Source organism: Loxodonta africana, chromosome 6, assembly GCF_030014295.1.
Source record: "Loxodonta africana isolate mLoxAfr1 chromosome 6, mLoxAfr1.hap2, whole genome shotgun sequence".
Lineage (NCBI taxonomy): Eukaryota > Metazoa > Chordata > Mammalia > Proboscidea > Elephantidae > Loxodonta > Loxodonta africana.
Window position 1 is genome coordinate 35,742,310 of NC_087347.1, and position 18,794 is coordinate 35,761,103.

Sequence of the window (18,794 nt, forward strand, 5' to 3'; positions counted from 1 at the left end):
TTCGGCCGTTCAAGAACTCCAAATTTGTGCCAACTAAATTAGTCTTTATAATTCTAAGATTTTGTTCAATAAAATTGTTATTTCTCACGAACATACCAAAGTTATTTTAAATTGGGTTAATCTGATCTTACAAAACATTAAAATTTTTGTCAATAACACAATGCTGAAATACCTTTTCTTATATATGAACCAAGAGCAATGATAATTTGTAATTTTGTCTCCTTAGAATAATTTTTATACAGGGATCTCTGAACATTTTAACACTGTTTCCATTTCACTTTTACATTGCTAAGAGGTCAGTGGTAACTATTTGGATTTCCCTTTTTAGGAATCTTTTATTTTTTTTTCAGAAGGTAACATATTCAACATAATACATACTTGCTAATAACCAATCTCCCTTTCCAATCTTTAAAACTAAATACACAACTGCCTACTAGATATCTGTATTTGGATGTTCCATAGCAATAACAATAATAATAGTGGCTAATACTTACCATAACGGATACTCTGTACCTAGCACTATTTGAAGTGCCTAATTTACATCTTCTCAGCCTAACTCTCACAACAACCCTATGAGATATTACTGTTAGACCCATTTCACAGAGGAGACTGAAGTATGGAAAATTTAGATAACTTACTCAAGGTCACATAGCCGCTCAGTGTCAGAACCTAGATTTAAACCCAAGAAGACAGGCTGCAGAGCCTGGCTTTGAACCACTGGCTATATACCATTCTACTCTGTCACTCACGGGTACCCGAAACTCCTGTGCATAAAACAGAACTTATCATTTTTAGCCATAAACCTGCTCTAACTACTGAGCCCAAAGGACCCAAAAAAAAAGAAATTGTGTCACCTGTCTCCTATTTGGCCACGCTAGAATGAGGAGCTCAATTTTCGTCTCCTCATCTCAGTCTCACGCACCACAACACATTGTGACAGTTCTTCCTCCCCAAAACTTCACTGGTGTCTCTTCCCTGCTGTAGCCCAGGACATCTCTTTCTCTCTCTCCCCTGGATCATTGCAATAGCCAGCTAATTAATCTCCTTGAATTTAATTCACTCTTCATTCCGCAATCAAAGTGAGATTTTCCAAAATGCAAAGGGAATTACTTTACCTTTTAACTTAAAAAACTTCAAAGCTTCCTATTATCCTTAACAAAGTATTCAAGTGCCTTAGCATGGCTTAAAAAGTTCTTATGATTTGTTGTTGTTAGGTACCATTGAGTCAGTTCTGAATCCTAGAGACCGTATGTACAACAGAACGAAACACTGCCCAGTCCTGCACCATCCTCACAATTGTTGCTATGTTTGAGCCCATTGTAAAGCCACTGTGTTAATCCACCTAATTGAAGGTCTTCTTCTTTTTACCTGACCCTCTCCTTTACCAAGCATGATGTCCTTCTCCAGGGACTGGTCTCTTCTGATAACATGCCCAAAGTATGTGAGACGAATTTTCTCCATCCTCATTTCTAAGGAGCATTCTGGCTGTGTTTCTTCCAAGACAGACTTGTTCCTTCTTCTGGCAGTCTGTGGTATATTCAGTATTCTTCAGCAAAACGGTAATTCAAATGCATAAATTCTTCTTTGTTCTTCCTTATCCATTGTCCAGATTTTGCACACACATGAAGTGATTGAAAATACCACGGCTTGGGTCAGGTGCACCTCAGTTCTCAAAGTGATATCTTTGCTTCTGAACACTTTAAAGAGGTCTTTTGCGACAGATTCGCCCAATGCAATACATCATTTGATTTTTTGACTGCTACTTCCATAGGCACTGACTGTGAATCCAAGTAAAATGAAACCGTTGACAAATTCAATATTTTCTATGTTTATCATGATGTTGCTTATTGGTCCAGTTGTGAGGATTTTTGTTTTCTTTATGTTGCCATGTAATCCATACTGAAGACTGTAGTCTTCGATCTTCATTACTAAGTGCTTTAAGTCGTCCTCACTTTTAGCAAGCAAAGTTGTGTCATCTGCATAGTGCAGATTGTTACTGAGTCTTGCTCCATTCCTGTTGCCCCATTCTTCTTCATATAGTCAAACTTCTCAGATTATCTGCTCAGTATACAGATAGAATAAGTACAGTGAAAGGATACAACCCTGACACACATGTTTCCTGATTTTAAACCATGCAGTATCCCCTTGTTTGTTCAAATGACTGCCTCTTGGTCTATGTACAGGTTCCTTATGAGCACACAATTCCTATTCTTCACAACGTTATCCATAATTTGTTATGATCCACACAGTTGAATGCCTTTGCATAATTAATAAAACACAGGTAAACATATTTCTAGTATTCTCTGTTTTAGCCATGATCCATCTGGCATCAGCAATGATATCTGTTATTCCACGTCCTCTTCTGAATCTGGCTCGAACGCCTGGCAGTTCTCTGTCTATGTATTGCTGCAACTGTTTTTGAATTATCTTCAGAAAATTTTACTTGTGTGTGATACTAATGATATCATTCAATAATTTCTGCATTTTGTTGGATGATCTTTCTTTGGTATGAGCACGAATATGGATCTCTTCCAGTCAGTTGCCAGGTAGCTGTCTTCCAAATTTCTTGGAACCAACCACTAATGCCTTTGATGCCAAAGATGAAGAAATTTAAGATTGTTACCAACTTCTGCAGCCTGAAACTGATCAAACATGCAAACAAGATGTGTTCATAATTACTGATAATTGGAACGCAAATTTGGAAACAAAGAAGAAGGATCAGTAGTTGGAAAATATGGTCTTGGTGAAAGAAATGATGCCAGAGATTGCAAGTAGAATTTTGCGAGACCAAGAAGCTATTCTTTGGAAATACCTTTTTTCAACTACACAAATGGTGACTACACATATGGACTTCACCAGAAGGAATACACAGGAATCAAATTGACTACATCTGTGGAAGGAGATGATGGACAAGCTCAATATCATCAGTCAGAACAAGGCCAGGGGCCGACTGTGGAACAGACCATCAATTTCTCTCATGCAAGTTCAAGGTGAAGCTGAAGAAAATTAAACAAGTCCATGAGAGTCAAAGTATGACTTCAAGTATATCCTACTTGAATTTAGAGACCATCTCAAGAACAGTTTTGAGGCGTTGAACACTAGTGACTGAAATCCAGAGAAGTTGTGGAGCAATATCAAGGATATCATACATTAAAAAAAAAGCAAGAGGTCAATAAAAAGATAGGAAAGAAAGAAAAGAAGAAAATGCATGTCAGATGAGACTTTGAAAGTTGCTCTTAAACGTAGAGTAGCTAAAGCAAAACGAAGAAATGATGAAGTAAAATAGCTGAACATAAGATTTCAAAGGGTTCCTTAGGAAGACAAAGTATTATAACAAAATGTGCAAAGATCTGGGGTTAGAAACCCAAAACAGAAGACCACGGTTGGCATTTCTCAAGCTAAAAGAACTGAAGAAAAAATTCAAGCCTTGAGCTGCAATATTGAAGGATTTTCTGGGCAAAATATTGAACAACACAGGAAGCATCAAAAGAAGCTGGAAGTAATACACAGAGTCACTAGTCCCAAAATAATCGGTCGCTGTTCAACCATTTCAGGAGATAGCATATGATCAAGAATAGGTAGTACTGAAGGAAGAAGTCCAGGCTACACTGAAAGCACTGGCAAAAAACAGGAATTTAATATTCTTTCAATTTAGTCCCTACTATTTCCCTAAATTCACCATCAACCTTCCCTCTATGCTCAATGCTCCAGTTATACTCAGCTTCTTGCAATTCTTCAAATACAATATGTTTTTCTTCTTCCTTTGTCAGGGTCCCCATGTGCATTGTTTCAACTGCCTAAAACACCACACTTCTTCACCTGGCACATTCTTACTTATCCCTCATTTCAGCCTATATTTTATTTCCTCTTGAAAGCCTGCTCTGATCTGCCCTTTCATGTGTTCATACAGCCTCCTAAGTTCCCCTTACTACAACATTGTTATAGGGTGCCAAAGAGACAATTCCAACTCATAGCAATCTCAGGTAACAGAGTAGAACAACTGCCATAATCATGGCCATAATCTTTACAGAAACAGATCACCAATGTCTTTCTTCTGCAGAGCCACCAGCTGAGTTGAAACTGCCAATCTTTTGGTTAATAGCCAAGAGCTTATCCTTTGCATCACCAGGGCTCCTTATAGCATTAATTAAGCTCTATTATATTATTATATTATAATATATTATAGTGTGTAAGCTTCATAACTCCGAAACTATTCTATTTTATTTAAAGTTGGTACTCAATAAATGTTTTGAAATTGATAAAATTTAGAATACAAAAAGACTAAAGAAAAGCAATATATAGATATATGTGTATGTAACTATATACTTCTAAATTAAATTGTCTATATTCTTTCTAAAAATGATAGATTTATTTGCATAAATATTATTTGTCCAATACTGCACAACAGGGAATTAAAAAAAGAACGGTAAGTGACCTTGAACAGACTACAGTGGAGAAAGAAGGAATAAATTCATGGATAAAGCAGAAATTTTTGAGGCCTGTATTTAATTGATACCACAGGTATACCACAGGTATACAGACATACATAATCATTTATTACATTACTAGAGCAATAACTAAGATCGGAGGTAACATATGTTGATCTAGAATAGCCTTGAAAAGAAAATTGTTTGAAGATTTGGAAAAGAATGTTTATTGGTATCTTCTTTATAAAGACATACGACCTGCCCCAGCCTCCTGAATAGATAAAGAAGTTGATAATGGAGGTCCAGTATGAATTCTGCTTCGAGGTACTTGTGACCAAGAGAGGAGATCAAAACCTGTAACTAAGAAGGGAGAGAACACAATCACTCTGATAAAGATTTTCTCACCACAATCGTTTAGGATTAAACTTTCATGGATTCAATTGTTTTGAACACCTACTATAATTTCGGTTCTGAGAATACAACTGTCAATAAAACAAATATGTCCCTACTTTTCCATACACGTGGGTAAGTACCTGAGACTCACAATTGGCTTTCACCTCTAGGATTCAGGTTGAAGAGAAGGGAAGCTGAAATGATCTTGAATTATTTATAGTGAACTCACCTTAATGGATCAGAGAAAACCATCATTGATTAGGACCAATCCCCTCATATCAACAGAAGTGATTACAATGAGTACAGTAAATGAAAGGCTTTGTAGCTCACATAATTCTGAGAATATCAATATAAAATCAGTCTTCCATAGCGACTAATAAAGCCAATTCAAAGAAGGTAAACCAGGGACTACTCCCAGATGTGCAGTCCACAAAGCACCATCTGTTTGAATTAAGAAGTCTCTAGGGCTTTTTTTTTTTTTTTTTTTTCAGGGCCTTAGGGCCTTACAGAGCCACAGATTTCAGTAGAAACATGCACTAGAGTTAGTGAGTCACTTCTGAAGCAAATGAGTCTATCAGGTAATACAGATTTACTAATAGGTGGATTTTTGCTCTGGAGGCTTGCTTCCCTAATGTTGGAAAAGTCAATTCAGTACAGTATTGCTTTGTCTTATTCTGACATGGTGAATAAAATGTGGGCCTAATTTACATCAGATAGGTATGCCTCATGGTTTTAAAATTCTCCAAACTCCTACTCACTCACATTTTAACTGCAATGTCATTTTTTTCCCCTCCAGATCCCAATATATTTTAATTATGAGTGGGAAAGAAAGTGCATCGAGCCTGGTGAATGATAATGACATTATGTCCTCAATTTAACTAGAAAACATTAAAAACAAAAGATCCTTATGTAAATTCTCTTGAATAGAGATATTAAAATAAATGTTACAGTCTAATTAAATTATTTCATATAAATTACAACTGCAGTATTCTATGCAGAAATTTGCAAGGAGCTAAGGAAAACCCTTAGCAGGATATTTCTGCTATGCTAAAGACCTCAAAACCCTGCCATATTTCAACCTCCAGGGTCTTGCATAGGCAGGTAGAAGAAAGACTACTACAGAAAATACTGAATGCCTTTCAATTTCAGAAAAGAAAGCTTTGTCACCTGGGCACTGGATATTAGAAATTGTCCTTTATTAATATAATAAAGTATATTTTTCAGGTTATTTCTCACTTTAATAGCAATGTTTCAAGTGTGTTTGATCCTATCCTCTCTGCAGGTTTATAATATCTGGTCTGTCTTCATTATGTACTAAGATTTGGGTGGGATATTGTCAGTTGGGGACACAAGCGTCTTTGAATTTTTCATGAGACTGCTGGTACTGCTTCCTTTAATAACAAAAGCTCCTCTCTGAGGTTTGTGTATTTCTTCTAGGGAACACCTTCAAGAAATAATTACCTAGACTAGTAGTTCCAAGAGAGAGAAAGTGGACCTTTCCTGCTACCAGATAATTCCACTTTTCCTTTTGGTCAATAGTCAATCGTTTTCTTTGTCAATATGAGTCCTTTAAAAAATATGTGTTTTAAAGACTTAAAAATTATCTTAAAGCAACAAGAAGCATGCACAAATGATACTAATTTTGACTTGCTGAGTTTTTTTAATCACTGCTTTGATCCCAACAGCTGTAGGTACTTAAACTTTCTGGAACCCTTGCACCCTACATTATGCGCAAGAGAAGAAGTGGGGACAATTACTACCAATTTTTCATAGAGCCCTGGGGAGCCACTCAGAAGGAGGATAGACGTTCTTCCTCCTGCCACGTTACCTTCACACTCAGTGACTGCAGCAGCCTCTCATGAAATGGCACAGTAAAATTCAGTAGGAAAAATAGCAATTTTAGATATAAGAACAAAAGGAAAAGAAACAGTAAGAGAAAGGAAGAGGAGAAATAGTTTAGCTAGTCCTTTTCAAGCTAAGGGTGTCTCAAATAATACGTAATGAAAGTTCTTTGTGGGTTTGATTGGGGGTGTGTGAGCATTTATGGCACCTGTGTCTGTAGGGGGCCCGCACCAGCAGCCAAATGGTAACATTGGTGTGTAATTACAGAGCACTTAACTGTATTCAGCCATGGCTTGTTTCTCTGATAATTTCCACTTTCATTGTTTAAGGGGATGTGGACACCATAGAAGCTGAGGTTCAAGTACCTGCAGCTGTTGAGATAAATGAATGTTGTAGCTGTGTTTTAAAAGTTTCCAGTAGGAATGCTGTTTAAGAGGAAAATTTGACAGAGGTACAGTTAAAATATTCTGCTTACCTTTCCAAACCCATAAAATCCTAAATCTGTAAATGGATCATTCTTTATTCCTCTTCATTTTTCAGCATGGCTGAGATTCTTCTCTCCCCACCTGGTAAAGCTGGCCCTTCTTGCCTGCTACTAAATTCTCAGTATGGAAGAGGCTACTTTGATTTTCTATCCAGGTCTACAGACATCTACAGGGTTGTCTGCCCTTGTGGTGTATAGCAGATGCAGATATTTTAAGAAGTGTTAACCTGTTTATATAAAAGGATAAAAATGTTCCAAAAGGATAAAACTCTGTCAATTCTGAACACACATCTTTTTTTTTCATTTTCTTGCAGTTCCTTCCTCTAAACTTGCATTCTTTGTGTTTAAGTCTTTTTAAAGTTTTTAACATTAAAAAGCAAAAAGATAATCACAGAAATTAATGAAATTCAATTTCAGCACCACAAAGAGAGTGTATCTTGTCTTTTGGCTTCCCAGAGATATTTTATTTCACCAATAAAAACAAAAGATTTATTTAGAAACAATGTTACTTGATTAATTATCATCACTTATCTCCTTGGACTGTATTTTGCAAATAGCCTATTCAAATTAGTATAAAATTTTGAAGTCTTTATTAAATTCTCACAATGCAAAAATTGAACAATTATCCCTCTAAATTTTTAGTAGTTTCAACAACCAATTATGTTTATTTTAAACTATGAATGACATTTTTAAATTAGCCACTAACAGCCTGCTCCTTTTGGTCAGTTTACTTTTTGTGTGTGTGAATACGTGTTTTGATAGACAGACAGACAGACAGATAGAGACAGGGCAATAATAAATAAAATGGGGATAAATATTAAAAATAGATTAATTTAGGTAAATGCTATGCCCTGGTGGCATAGTGGTTAAGTGCTACGGCTGCTAATCAAAGGGTCGGCAGTTTGAATCTGCCAGGTGCTCCTTGGAAACTCTGTGGGGCAATTCTACTCTGTCCTATAGGGTCGCTATGAGTCAGAATTGACTCAACAGCACTGGGTTTGGTTTTTTTGGTTTATACTGTTTTTATTTTTTTACTGTTTTAATTTTCTCAAATTTTTGTAAGTCTGAAACTGTTTCCAAAAAAAACGTTGAAAAACTTCCATCTAGTTTAAATATACAACTAAGAGTCCAGGCGTATCTTCTCCCCCTAGTCCTTTCTCTCCACACATATCTGAATTCCAGTCATACCAAGCCACCCAGTCATACCAAGTAACTTGTAGTCTCCTCAAATGAATGCCCTTACCCCCTAGTCTACCTGGGGAACTACAACAACAAAAGTCTGCCTCCTCAGGAAAGCCCTTCCCTGATTTCTGTTGTCGTTATTATTAGGTGTCTTCCTGTCCATTCCGACTCATAGCAACACTGTGTACAACAGAAATACTGCCTGGTCCTGCACCATCCTCGCAATCATTACTATACTTGAGCCCAGTGTTGCAGCCACTGTGTCAATCCATCTCTTTGAGGGTCTTCCTCTTTTTCTCTGACCCTCCACTTTACCAAGCATGATGTCCTTCTCCAGGGACTGGTCCCTCCTGATAACACGTCCAAAGTATCTGAGACAAAGTCTCACCACCCTTGCTTCTAAGGAGCATTCTGGTGGTACTTCTTCCAAGAAAGATATATTCGTTCTCCTGGCATTCCATGATATATGCAATATTCTTCACCAACACCATAATTCAGAGGCATCAATTCTTCTTCAGTCTTCCTTATGCACTCTCCAGCTTTTGGATGCATATGAGGCAATAGAAAACACCGTGGCTCAGATCAGGCATACCATAATCCTTAAAGTGAAATATTTGCTTTTTAATACCTTAAAGTGGTCTTTTGCAACAGATTTGTCCAGTGCAATGTGTCATATGATTTCTTGACTGCTGTTTCCATGGGCAGCCCTGGTGGTACATGGTTAAAAGACTGGCTGCTAACCAAAAGGTCTGCAGTAAGAATCCACCAGCCTCTCCTTTTAAACCCTATGGGGGCAGTTCTACTTGGTCTCATAGGGTCACTATGAGTCGGACTTGACTCAATGGCAATGGGTTTGTGGTTTTTTGGGATGGGTTTCCATGGGCGTTGATTTTGGATCCAAGTAAAATGGAATCCTTGACAACTTCAGGATTTCCTCCATTTGTCATGATGTTGCTTATTGATTCGGTTGTAAGGATTTTTGTTTTATTTTGAGGTGTAATTCATACTGAAGGCTGTAGTCTTTGATTTCATCACTAAGTGCGTCAAGTCCTCTTCACTTTCAGCTAGCAAGGTTGTGTCATCTGCATGTCACAGATTGTTAATGAGTCTTCCTCCAGTCCTGACGACGTTTACTTCTTCATATAATCCAGCTTCTCAGATTGTTTGCTCAGCATACACATTGAATAAGCATGCTGAAAAGATACAATCCTGATACACACCTTTCCTGATTTTAAACCATGCAGTATTCCCTTGTTCTGTTCAAATAACTGCCTCTTGATCTACGTACAGGATCTTCACGAGCACAATTAAGTGTTCTGGAATTCCCATCCTTAGCAATGTTATCCATAATTTTTTATGATCCACACAGTTGATTGCCTTTGCATAGTCAACAAAACACAGGTAAACATCTTTCTGGTATTCTCTGCTTTCAGCCAAAATCCATCTGACATCAGCGATGATACCCGTCATTCTAGATCCTCTTCTGAATCCAGTTTGAATTTCTGGCCCTTGTCTTTTGATGTACAGCTTCAACTCCTTTTGAATGATCTTCAGAAAATTTTGCTTGAGTGTGATATTAATGACATTGTTTGATAATTTCCATATTCTGTTGGATCACCTTTCTTTGGAATGGGTACAAATACGGATCTCTTCTAGTCAGTTGGCCAGGTAGCTGTCTTCCAAATTTCTTGGCAAAGATGAGTGAGGACTTCCAGTGCAACATGTTTGTTGAAACATCTCAGTTGGTATTCTGTCAATTCCTGGAGACTTGTTTCTCACCAATGCCTTCAGTGCAGCTTGGATTTCTTCTGTACCATTGGTTCTTGATCGTATGCTGCCTCCTGAAATGGTTAAATGTCGACTAATTGTTTTTGGTACAGTGACTCTGTGTATTCCTTTCGTCTTCTTTTGATGTTTCCTGCATCATTTAATATTTTCCCTGTAGGATTCTTCAGTATTGCAATTTGAGGCTTGAATTTGCTCTTCATTTCTTTCAGTTTGAGAAATGCTGAGCTTGTCTTCCCTTTTGGTTTTCTAACTCCAGGTCTTTGCACAATTCATTATAATACTTTACTTTGTCTTCTATAGCCACCCTTTGAAATATTCCGTTCAGCTCTTTTACTTCATCATTTTTTCCTTTTCCTTTAGCTACTCTAAGTTCAAAAGCAAGTTTCAGAGTCTCTTCTGACATCCATTTTGGTCTTTTCTTTCTTTCCTATCTTTTTATTGACCTTTTGCTTTCTCCATGTGTGATGTCTTTGATGTCATTCCACAACTTGTCTGGTTCTCGGTCATTAGTGCTCAATGCATCAAATCTATTCTTGAGATGGTTTCTAAATTTAGGGGAGTTATACTCCAGTTCATACCTTGGCTCTGTGGACTTATTCTAATTTTCTCAGTTTCAACATAAACTTACGTAAGAGCAATTGACGGTCTGTTCACAATTGGCCCCTGGCCTTGTTCTGACTGATATTGAGCTTTTCCATCATCTGTTTCCACAGATGTAGTTGGTTTGATTCCTGTGTATTCCATCTGGTGAGATCCACATGCATGGTCTCCATTTTTTTTTTTTTTTAAAAAAGGCATCTGCAACGAAGAAGTTATTTTTCCTGCAAAATTCTATAATGTGATCTCTGGCATCATTTCAATCACCAAGGCCATATTTTCCAACTACTAATCCTTCTTCTTTGTTTCCGACTTTCACATTTCAATCACCAGTAATTATTAGTGCATCTTGATTACGTGTTTGATCAATTTTAGACTGCAGAACTTGGTAAAAATCTTCAATTTCTTCATCTTTGGCCTTAGTGGTTGGTACATAAATTTGAATAATGGTTGTATTAACTGGTCTTCCTTGTAGGCTTATGGATTTTATCCTGTCACTGACAGTATTTACTTCAGGATAGATCTTGAAATGTTCTTTTTGACAATGAATGCAATGCCATTCCTCTTCAATTTGTCATTTCTGGCATAGTAGACCATGTGATTGCCCAATTCAAAATGGTTAATACCAGTCCATTTCAGCTCACTAATACCTAGGACTTCGATGTTTATGTATTCCATTTCATTTTTGACAACTTCCAATTTCCCCAGACTCAAACTTCTTACAACTCATGTTCCAATTATTAATGGATGTTGGCCACTGTTTTTTCTCATTCTGAGTCATGCCACATCAGCAAATTAAGATCTAGAAAGCTTCATTCCATCTACGTCATTAAGGTCAACTCTACTTTGAGGGGCAGCTCTTCCCCAGTCATATTTTGAGTGTCTTCCAACTTCAGGGGCTCATTTTCTGGCACTATATCAATGTTCTGCTGCAATTTTTTTCAAGTTTTTACTAATTTTTCAGAAATAGACCTCCAGGTCCTTCTTTCTTGTCTGTGTTATTCTGGAAGCTCAGCTGAAACCTGTCCACCATAGATGACCCTGCTGGTATTTGAAATAACAGCGACATAGCTTCCAGATCACAGCAACATGCAAGCCACCAGGATGACAAACTGAGAAACACGTGGGGTTAATATCTTTAGGCAAGTAAAATATTTTCTCCACTATGAGAAATATTTTTTTACATTGCTTTTATTAGAATATCAGCTATAAAAAATGAGCCTACATGTTGTGTGAACTTGAGTATATTACAGGATTTCTTCCTCCTGCCACATTACCTTCACTCATTGATTGCAATGGTATTTGGAGGTTACGGTATATACTAACAGGGATGTTTGAGGATTAAATGGATTAATTCATGTAAACTACTTAGAACTGCCTGAGGAATAGTAAGCACTCTGTAATCTAATGATGGTGGTGACTGTGGTGGCACAGGTGGTGGTGGCGTTAAGTAGCATAGTAGCAGAAAGAGACTAGACTCATAAGAATAGAAGTAATCATGGTATATCTACCTCCAAACATTGTAGCAACTCATTAGATATTTGCAGGTAAATGAATGTGTTAACAGGGTGGATGCTATTATAATACAGCATGGAAGAACTAATAAAGGTCTCAACCACATTGGTAATAATCGGGAAAGAAGGAGGAAATGCATTTGAAAGACTTTTGTGTAGATATATACTAAGTGGTAATCACTTGACTGGACTAAAATCTTTATGATATTATGATCTTCACAAAGATACATTTCAGTAGATATTTCCAGGATATGGCATCACCGTGACCAATGGTATTATCTTCATCAGGCCATATGGGTCAGCCTCTGATTGGGTTCAATTACTTTGCTCTGTGTTATACAAGACATTTGTTTAAAATTTTAAGTTTGTGGCAATCTTTAGTCAATGTGTGATTGTAGCTATGTACTTCAAAAGAATCCAGGTCAAAGGTGGTATATATCCACATAACCACACAATAAATTTTATACTGGGACTTATGAACAAGGAGGAACAAGAAAAAAAAGGTAAGAAATGTAACAGTCAAAGTTTTATTATTTTTCAAATTAATCTTCACATATCTTATATGAGATGATCCTTGCCCCAAACCCTGCTTTATCATAGAAGTTAATAGATTTATGTATACCAAGGTAAAAAAAAAAAAAAAATGCAACAATACAACTGTATTGTCTCATAACAGTATTTTATTGAAAAGTTCACAATTAAAGCACTTGTAATGACACAAAATGTTTAAAAGCAACGAAGGCTGCCATGTATAAAGAAGGAATGGGATACAAGTAGACAAAATGGGAACCTTGAGTTTAAAGCATATGGCATTCATTGTGTGTTGCAGGACTCAGTAGATAAACAAAATCTATAATATGTGAAGGGAGTAAACATAACTTCCAAGTTATTCTAAAGTTGGGGGAAAATTGAGATGGCAAAAATCTGAAGATTTCACTTAGCCCAGGTTGAGAATGAAGGATCAATGAACAACATGAACTAAAACACCTCAGTAGCTGAATGTCTGCCATCTGTTGTTATACTCAAAAAAAAAAAAGCTTGCAAACCAGTCCTTTGAAGAAATCAATACTTTAAGGACTTCTGTCACACTTCCCAAATTTAGTACCTTGGGAAGGGATAATGATATTCTTGGATGTACCTGACAGGTGAGAATGATTGCCAAAAAGAAGCAATACAGAAACATCATGATGGAGGGGGTTGTAATTTAAATCTATATTTCATTTTAATAAATGTTTATAATGTTCAGTCCTGTTAAAGTGTCCTGAGTGTGGCAGATGCTATTTAAGACCAATGACAGCAGTGTTTGTAAAGTATATACAGAGTTTAGAAGATAGAACAGCTTTTTCCACATTGATCATCAGTAATCAGCACCATAAAATGTTAGCTGCAAAAGGCATGTAGGTAAGCTGAAAAGTCTACCAAAAACAAGACATTAGTACATGGAGGAATTCTAATGAAAAACAAGTTACTTAGGAAGGACTCTTTGAGTGAGGTCTTGAAAGAGTGACTGACAAGAATTTAATTGTGAAAGATACAGAATATTAAGGCATAACAGAGTAACTAAAATAAAGTTTGGTAATGATATTCGTTTCTGGGAAACAAAGTTGGGAATCTCTTCCTTTAGATAAAACATGGCTTAGGCTGATTTAAGACAGAGCTGGTAGTGATGCTTCTAGGCCGCCTTCCCAGCACCGTACTGCCTGTAGTGGAAAAGACTCTTGGAGTCCACGTTGCGAGATTTCTGCACAGCTTCAGCAAAAAGTTTGGTCACCTGAAAATGTAATGGTAAGGACCTTAGTAACCCACATGACATAAAAGTGACTGTTTATGAAACAAGAATGAAAAGTCAGGGTTTCTGTTCCCAGAATGAAAAGAACAGAAATTTTAACTTAAAAATCCTATATCTCAGAACTCACCATGAATAAGCTTATTTCTCCATACCGCCATCCCCCAGTGGGAATTAAAACTGATTGGGGGAAAAAAATTATGATGGGCAGAAAGTTAATGATTATCAAAGAGGAGTTCTCCCTGTGATAAATACAGTGGGCTATGTCCAAGTGAAACTGAACGTACTCCATGCAATCATTTTCCGTGAATTGGACAAGTTGCTTGTATGGCATCTGGATTTTCAATTATCATTAACCTGTTGCTTTCGTATGGTGGCTTTCATTTAGAAACAATGGGATAGAAGTTCGTATCTCCATTCTGTGCCATGCCATCACTTTTTTATTTCAAGAATATCTGTATGGGTAATGAGATAGCCATGGCTATCGATGTGGCTTTTTGGTGATCTCCATTGCTTGATCATCAACTGTTCCATTTTGGGCTATAGCCTACCATGTCAGCATCATTATTTGGAGTCTATTTAAAAATTCCTCTCTATTCAGAATGCTAAGAGGAGGTGAAAGAGAGGTTTGCATTTACTAAAAAGCACTCTTAAGAAAGGCAGAGACATAAAAGACCCATGGAGCCTGTATCTGGGGAAAAAAAAAATGCACATACCTGGAAATTAGTGAGGAGAGCAATTCCACTGTCAACAGCTGTCCTCCGAATCACATAATTATCATGGACAAACTTCGTATTATTATTGGGGAGGTTAATCACTAGGTCAATGCTCCCATCTCTAATCAACCTGGAAGGATAAACAAAATAAATAAAAACTTGCAGTTGATTGTGTATATTTTATAATTAGTGTAAAAAATACTAACATAAGTCACCTTCTTAGCCATTCAAATCAAGCCCATACCGAGTTGGCTGCCACCCGCTCTCCTCTATTCCTAACTAGACTTTCAAATTACACTCATTTGGGGATTATAATTTTTTTTTAATTGTGTTCTTAAAAGCATTCTGGGGAAAGTCTGACTAATAGAATGAAAACCTTTGTTTTCTCTTTAAAGTGCTATCTATCCATGGAAAGAATTGGTAATTTGATAGGTATTTACTTATTTCACAAGGAGATGACCCCTCCAGGATTGAAGGCCATTCCACCCCCACGCCTACTGCCCTACATTAACTTTACTTCATTGCCAGCTTCTTAGCAGGTGGTATGAAAATCAAAGTCACCTAATTTTGAATTAAACCATTTCTTTTGCTGGGCTGCTACACATATTAGGAGACATTTACATGTCAAAGATCATGATGTTGTGCTCATTACTGGTTTGCAAAGACCTAAGCAAGGGACTTATATCATCCTTGGGAGCCTGCTGAGGTCTGAACACAATGCCATTCTTTTATTAATTTGATAATGATTTATATATTGACTTCTTAAGAGCCCTAAAAAAAATAGTATACGCATAGAATATGGAGCCCTGGTGGCACAGTGATTAAGGGCTTGGTTGCTAACCAAAAGGTCGGCAGTTTGAATCCACCAGCTGCTCCTCGGAAACCCTATGGGGTAGTTCTACTCTGTCCTATAGGGACGCTATGAGTTGGAATTGACTCATTAGCCATTCAGTAGACTGTAATATACTGGAGCAACTGAGGATTCTCTCCTAGTTACAAAAATGCCCTGGTGGCATAGTAGTTAAGAGCTGGGCTGCTAACCAAAAGGTCAGCTGTTCAAATCCAACAGCTACTCCTTGGAAACCCTATTGGGTGGTTCTACTTCTGTCCTATAAGGGTTGCTATGAGTCCAACTTGATGGCAATGGGTTTGCTTTTTTTGGTTTAAGGTATAAAAAGGAGCCCTGGTGGTTAAGTGGTTAAAGAAATCAACTGCTAACCACAAGGTCAGTGGTTTGAAACCACCAGCGGCTCTGCGGGAGAAAGATGTGGCAATCTCCTTCCACAGAGACTTACAGCCTTGGAAGCCCAATGGGTTGCTATGAATAGGAACCAGTTTAATGGCAGTGGGTTTGTTTTTTAATTTTTTGTATAAGGCATAATAACAAATATGATTTAGAAATGGAAAATTAGGAAATCCAACGAATACAATTATCAAAGTGCCACTATAGTCCACCATGTGCTCAATGACTTGACTCACTGATGCACAGCCTCAGTGAAATGCAGCTGATAAATCTTATACTTGATAAACATACACACACAATATGTTTAACATGAGATATGAAGTACTACATTACATTCTCACACCCTCACTAAGATCCTGGCATCCATCAAGGAAGTATTTTGAAAGATGTTATGTATCACCACGTACACCTGGGCATGGTGTGTTCTATAGTGATGGCAAGGTGCACAAGAGTGAAACGTTACTTGAATCCACAAAAATGTATTCATTTTAAGGGACTTAAAAAATTAGACTTGGGCTAAGGTGAACTATTCGTATCATATACTAGTTCCAATCCACTGCCTATTTTGTTATCTCAGAAAACAATCAATCCAGTTCTTACTTTCTGATGGAAGACAGGCTGGGGTTCCGTCCTTCCTGAGATGGCCAAGCCACCGGGGTGGCAGGAACATTGTTGGCATTGAGCCAGTCTGACGTGGCTTCTGTGGCGAAGAGCTGTGTTTAAAATGGAAAAAACTGGTTACTTTTTCATGGAGCAAAGGAGTCACCATTGAAACAAGAGGAGGAAGCTGGTAAATACAAGAAGTAATAGGGTGGCATGAGTAGAGATTTGGACTCAGAATCCAGAGACATAGGCACTTTCAATATTTTCAAAATATTTGCAGTGAGGAAAAATCTGAGCACCTTGATTGTAACTGCTTTTGTAGAGTAGAAAAATGTTAAATTATTTATGGTTGAGAATTCACTGTTATCAGGTCAGCAAAGACCCCTGGCCACAGGCCTACCCTCAGCCTTAGGAATACATAATTTTGTTTGACTGAACCAAGCTTTGTGTGGAGAGATTCATTGCAAAGAAGTTTTGCCTGTCACCATACCAGCTGGAAACTATGACCTCATATGGAAACAGGAAAAGAAAAAAGGAAAAATATATGGAAATGCACTGGAACCTTGTCACAATTCTGCTTGAATAAACTTTCTAAGTTTTTAGTAGGCAACTTCTATTGAGTTTGTGGCAATTTTTGTTAAAACTTAAAACCAGTCTTTCTAATTACTTTATTCCATTTAAGTTTTGAACCTACTAAGTTGGTTATACCTTTCAGGCGAAACGACACATTTAGAGCTATTTCTTTCCCTAAGTTTCTTGAATATTCAGGGCTTTTTTGTTTGTTCATTTGTTTTGTTTTTCTTTTTTTTGGACAGATTTCAATGTTGAGAGAAAACAACTTGGGAAAAAAAACATATAACATACCTTGAAACCTTCGTTATGTAATTGTTCAGCCACACCAAGGAATTTTGCACGGAATGATTGCTGAAAATAATTTAACAAAATTTACTTTCTAGATATGCATGCTCTTTATTTAGTCATAATAAACAATAAGGTGTTCCCTCAGACCATTAAAAAAGGCAACGCCATGTGTTGTTGGTTGCTTTATATTCAATGACAAGTTTTACCTTCCTATAGGGAGTATGAGTTCTTAGTTATTTTCCAATATAGATGATATTCCACCCATATTACCGTGACCTGTAATTATATTGTCTTACTCTTCACCCTGCCCCTAAATTCCTTCACTCCCTATTTAGTACACTTTGTCTGATACATGGGGTTGCCGTGAGTCATAATTGTCTCAAAAGCAACTAACAATAGTCTCTGTCTACAAGTGCAGACCCACCCAGGTTTTGCACATTTCCTTTTCCTAATAGTGGAGAATTTAAAAACACCTGGTTAGGAGCTCAACACCAAGTCAGCTTTGCTAGCTGTTCAACCTGCTTTAATTGCTTGGTTCTAACTTTGTACTGCCCTTCAATAACTAAGTCTAGCAGGTCATACGCAAGTCCCTATGATAAGTTAATATTTGGAACTCAGTTTTCCATCTACTCTAAGATAATGAAGTGTTATAGTTACGGGAACACTTTCTGAAGTCACTAAGTTACATTTCCAATTCTGGCTTTAAATCTCACTTGTTTTGTGTGCTTAGAAAATTTAATGCCTTTGAACCTCAGTTTTCTTAATTTTTAAAACAGGGATGAAGATAATTGTAGTATCTACTTCTTGGGGATCCAAAACTTATTAAACTATTTGACCTTGCACAACTTATTTAACCTCTCTCTAAAAAAGTTTTTTTTTTCTATGATAGTTGCCTCATCTGTTAATGCTACATCATAGCATTGTGAGCATTCAATGAGCTAATTTATAAGTAAGCACTATTTAAGTATTAGTACAATAACTTAGCACAGCTACTGGCCCATTAATTGTTCTCAATAAATATTTACTATTACTATAATTAAAACAATTGTATTTCAGTCTCCCAGAGTCTACATTCCTGCCCTGAACCCTAGTTTCTAAGCCTGGGTTCCTCTACCAACTGTCACACAACACAAACCACTTTCCTGCTCATATGTATGCATTTTACTTCTGGCCAGGCTCCCTTCATGTTCCATCTCGCTGTTCAGATATTTTCTTGTAGCCCATTGCTGTGACCTTCCTAGGGCGTCAACTGGACCCATCTGGTTGGCAGGTCCTGCCTGCCGTGAACTCCTGCCCATTGCCATTTGGGTTCCCCAGTTCTGAATATACCTCCTGTGATCAAGAGCCAGTATTTGTAA

At 37.2% G+C, this 18,794-nt stretch overlaps 1 protein-coding gene across 1 annotated transcript in view; it reads right to left on the bottom strand.

The window, feature by feature from the left end:
• Positions 1 to 13,262: 13,262 nt before the first annotated feature.
• CPS1 (carbamoyl-phosphate synthase 1) overlaps positions 13,263 to 18,794 on the bottom strand; it is a 133,481-nt gene continuing 127,949 nt past the window's right edge. Inside the window, exons 35-38 of the mRNA XM_003406084.4 lie at positions 17,440 to 17,499; positions 16,573 to 16,685; positions 14,730 to 14,859; positions 13,263 to 13,998 (exon numbers count right to left, since the gene is read on the bottom strand). Coding sequence (XP_003406132.2) covers positions 13,900 to 13,998; positions 14,730 to 14,859; positions 16,573 to 16,685; positions 17,440 to 17,499 — 402 coding nt within the window. The 3' untranslated portion in view covers positions 13,263 to 13,899. The remainder of the gene's footprint in view (positions 13,999 to 14,729; positions 14,860 to 16,572; positions 16,686 to 17,439; positions 17,500 to 18,794) is intronic.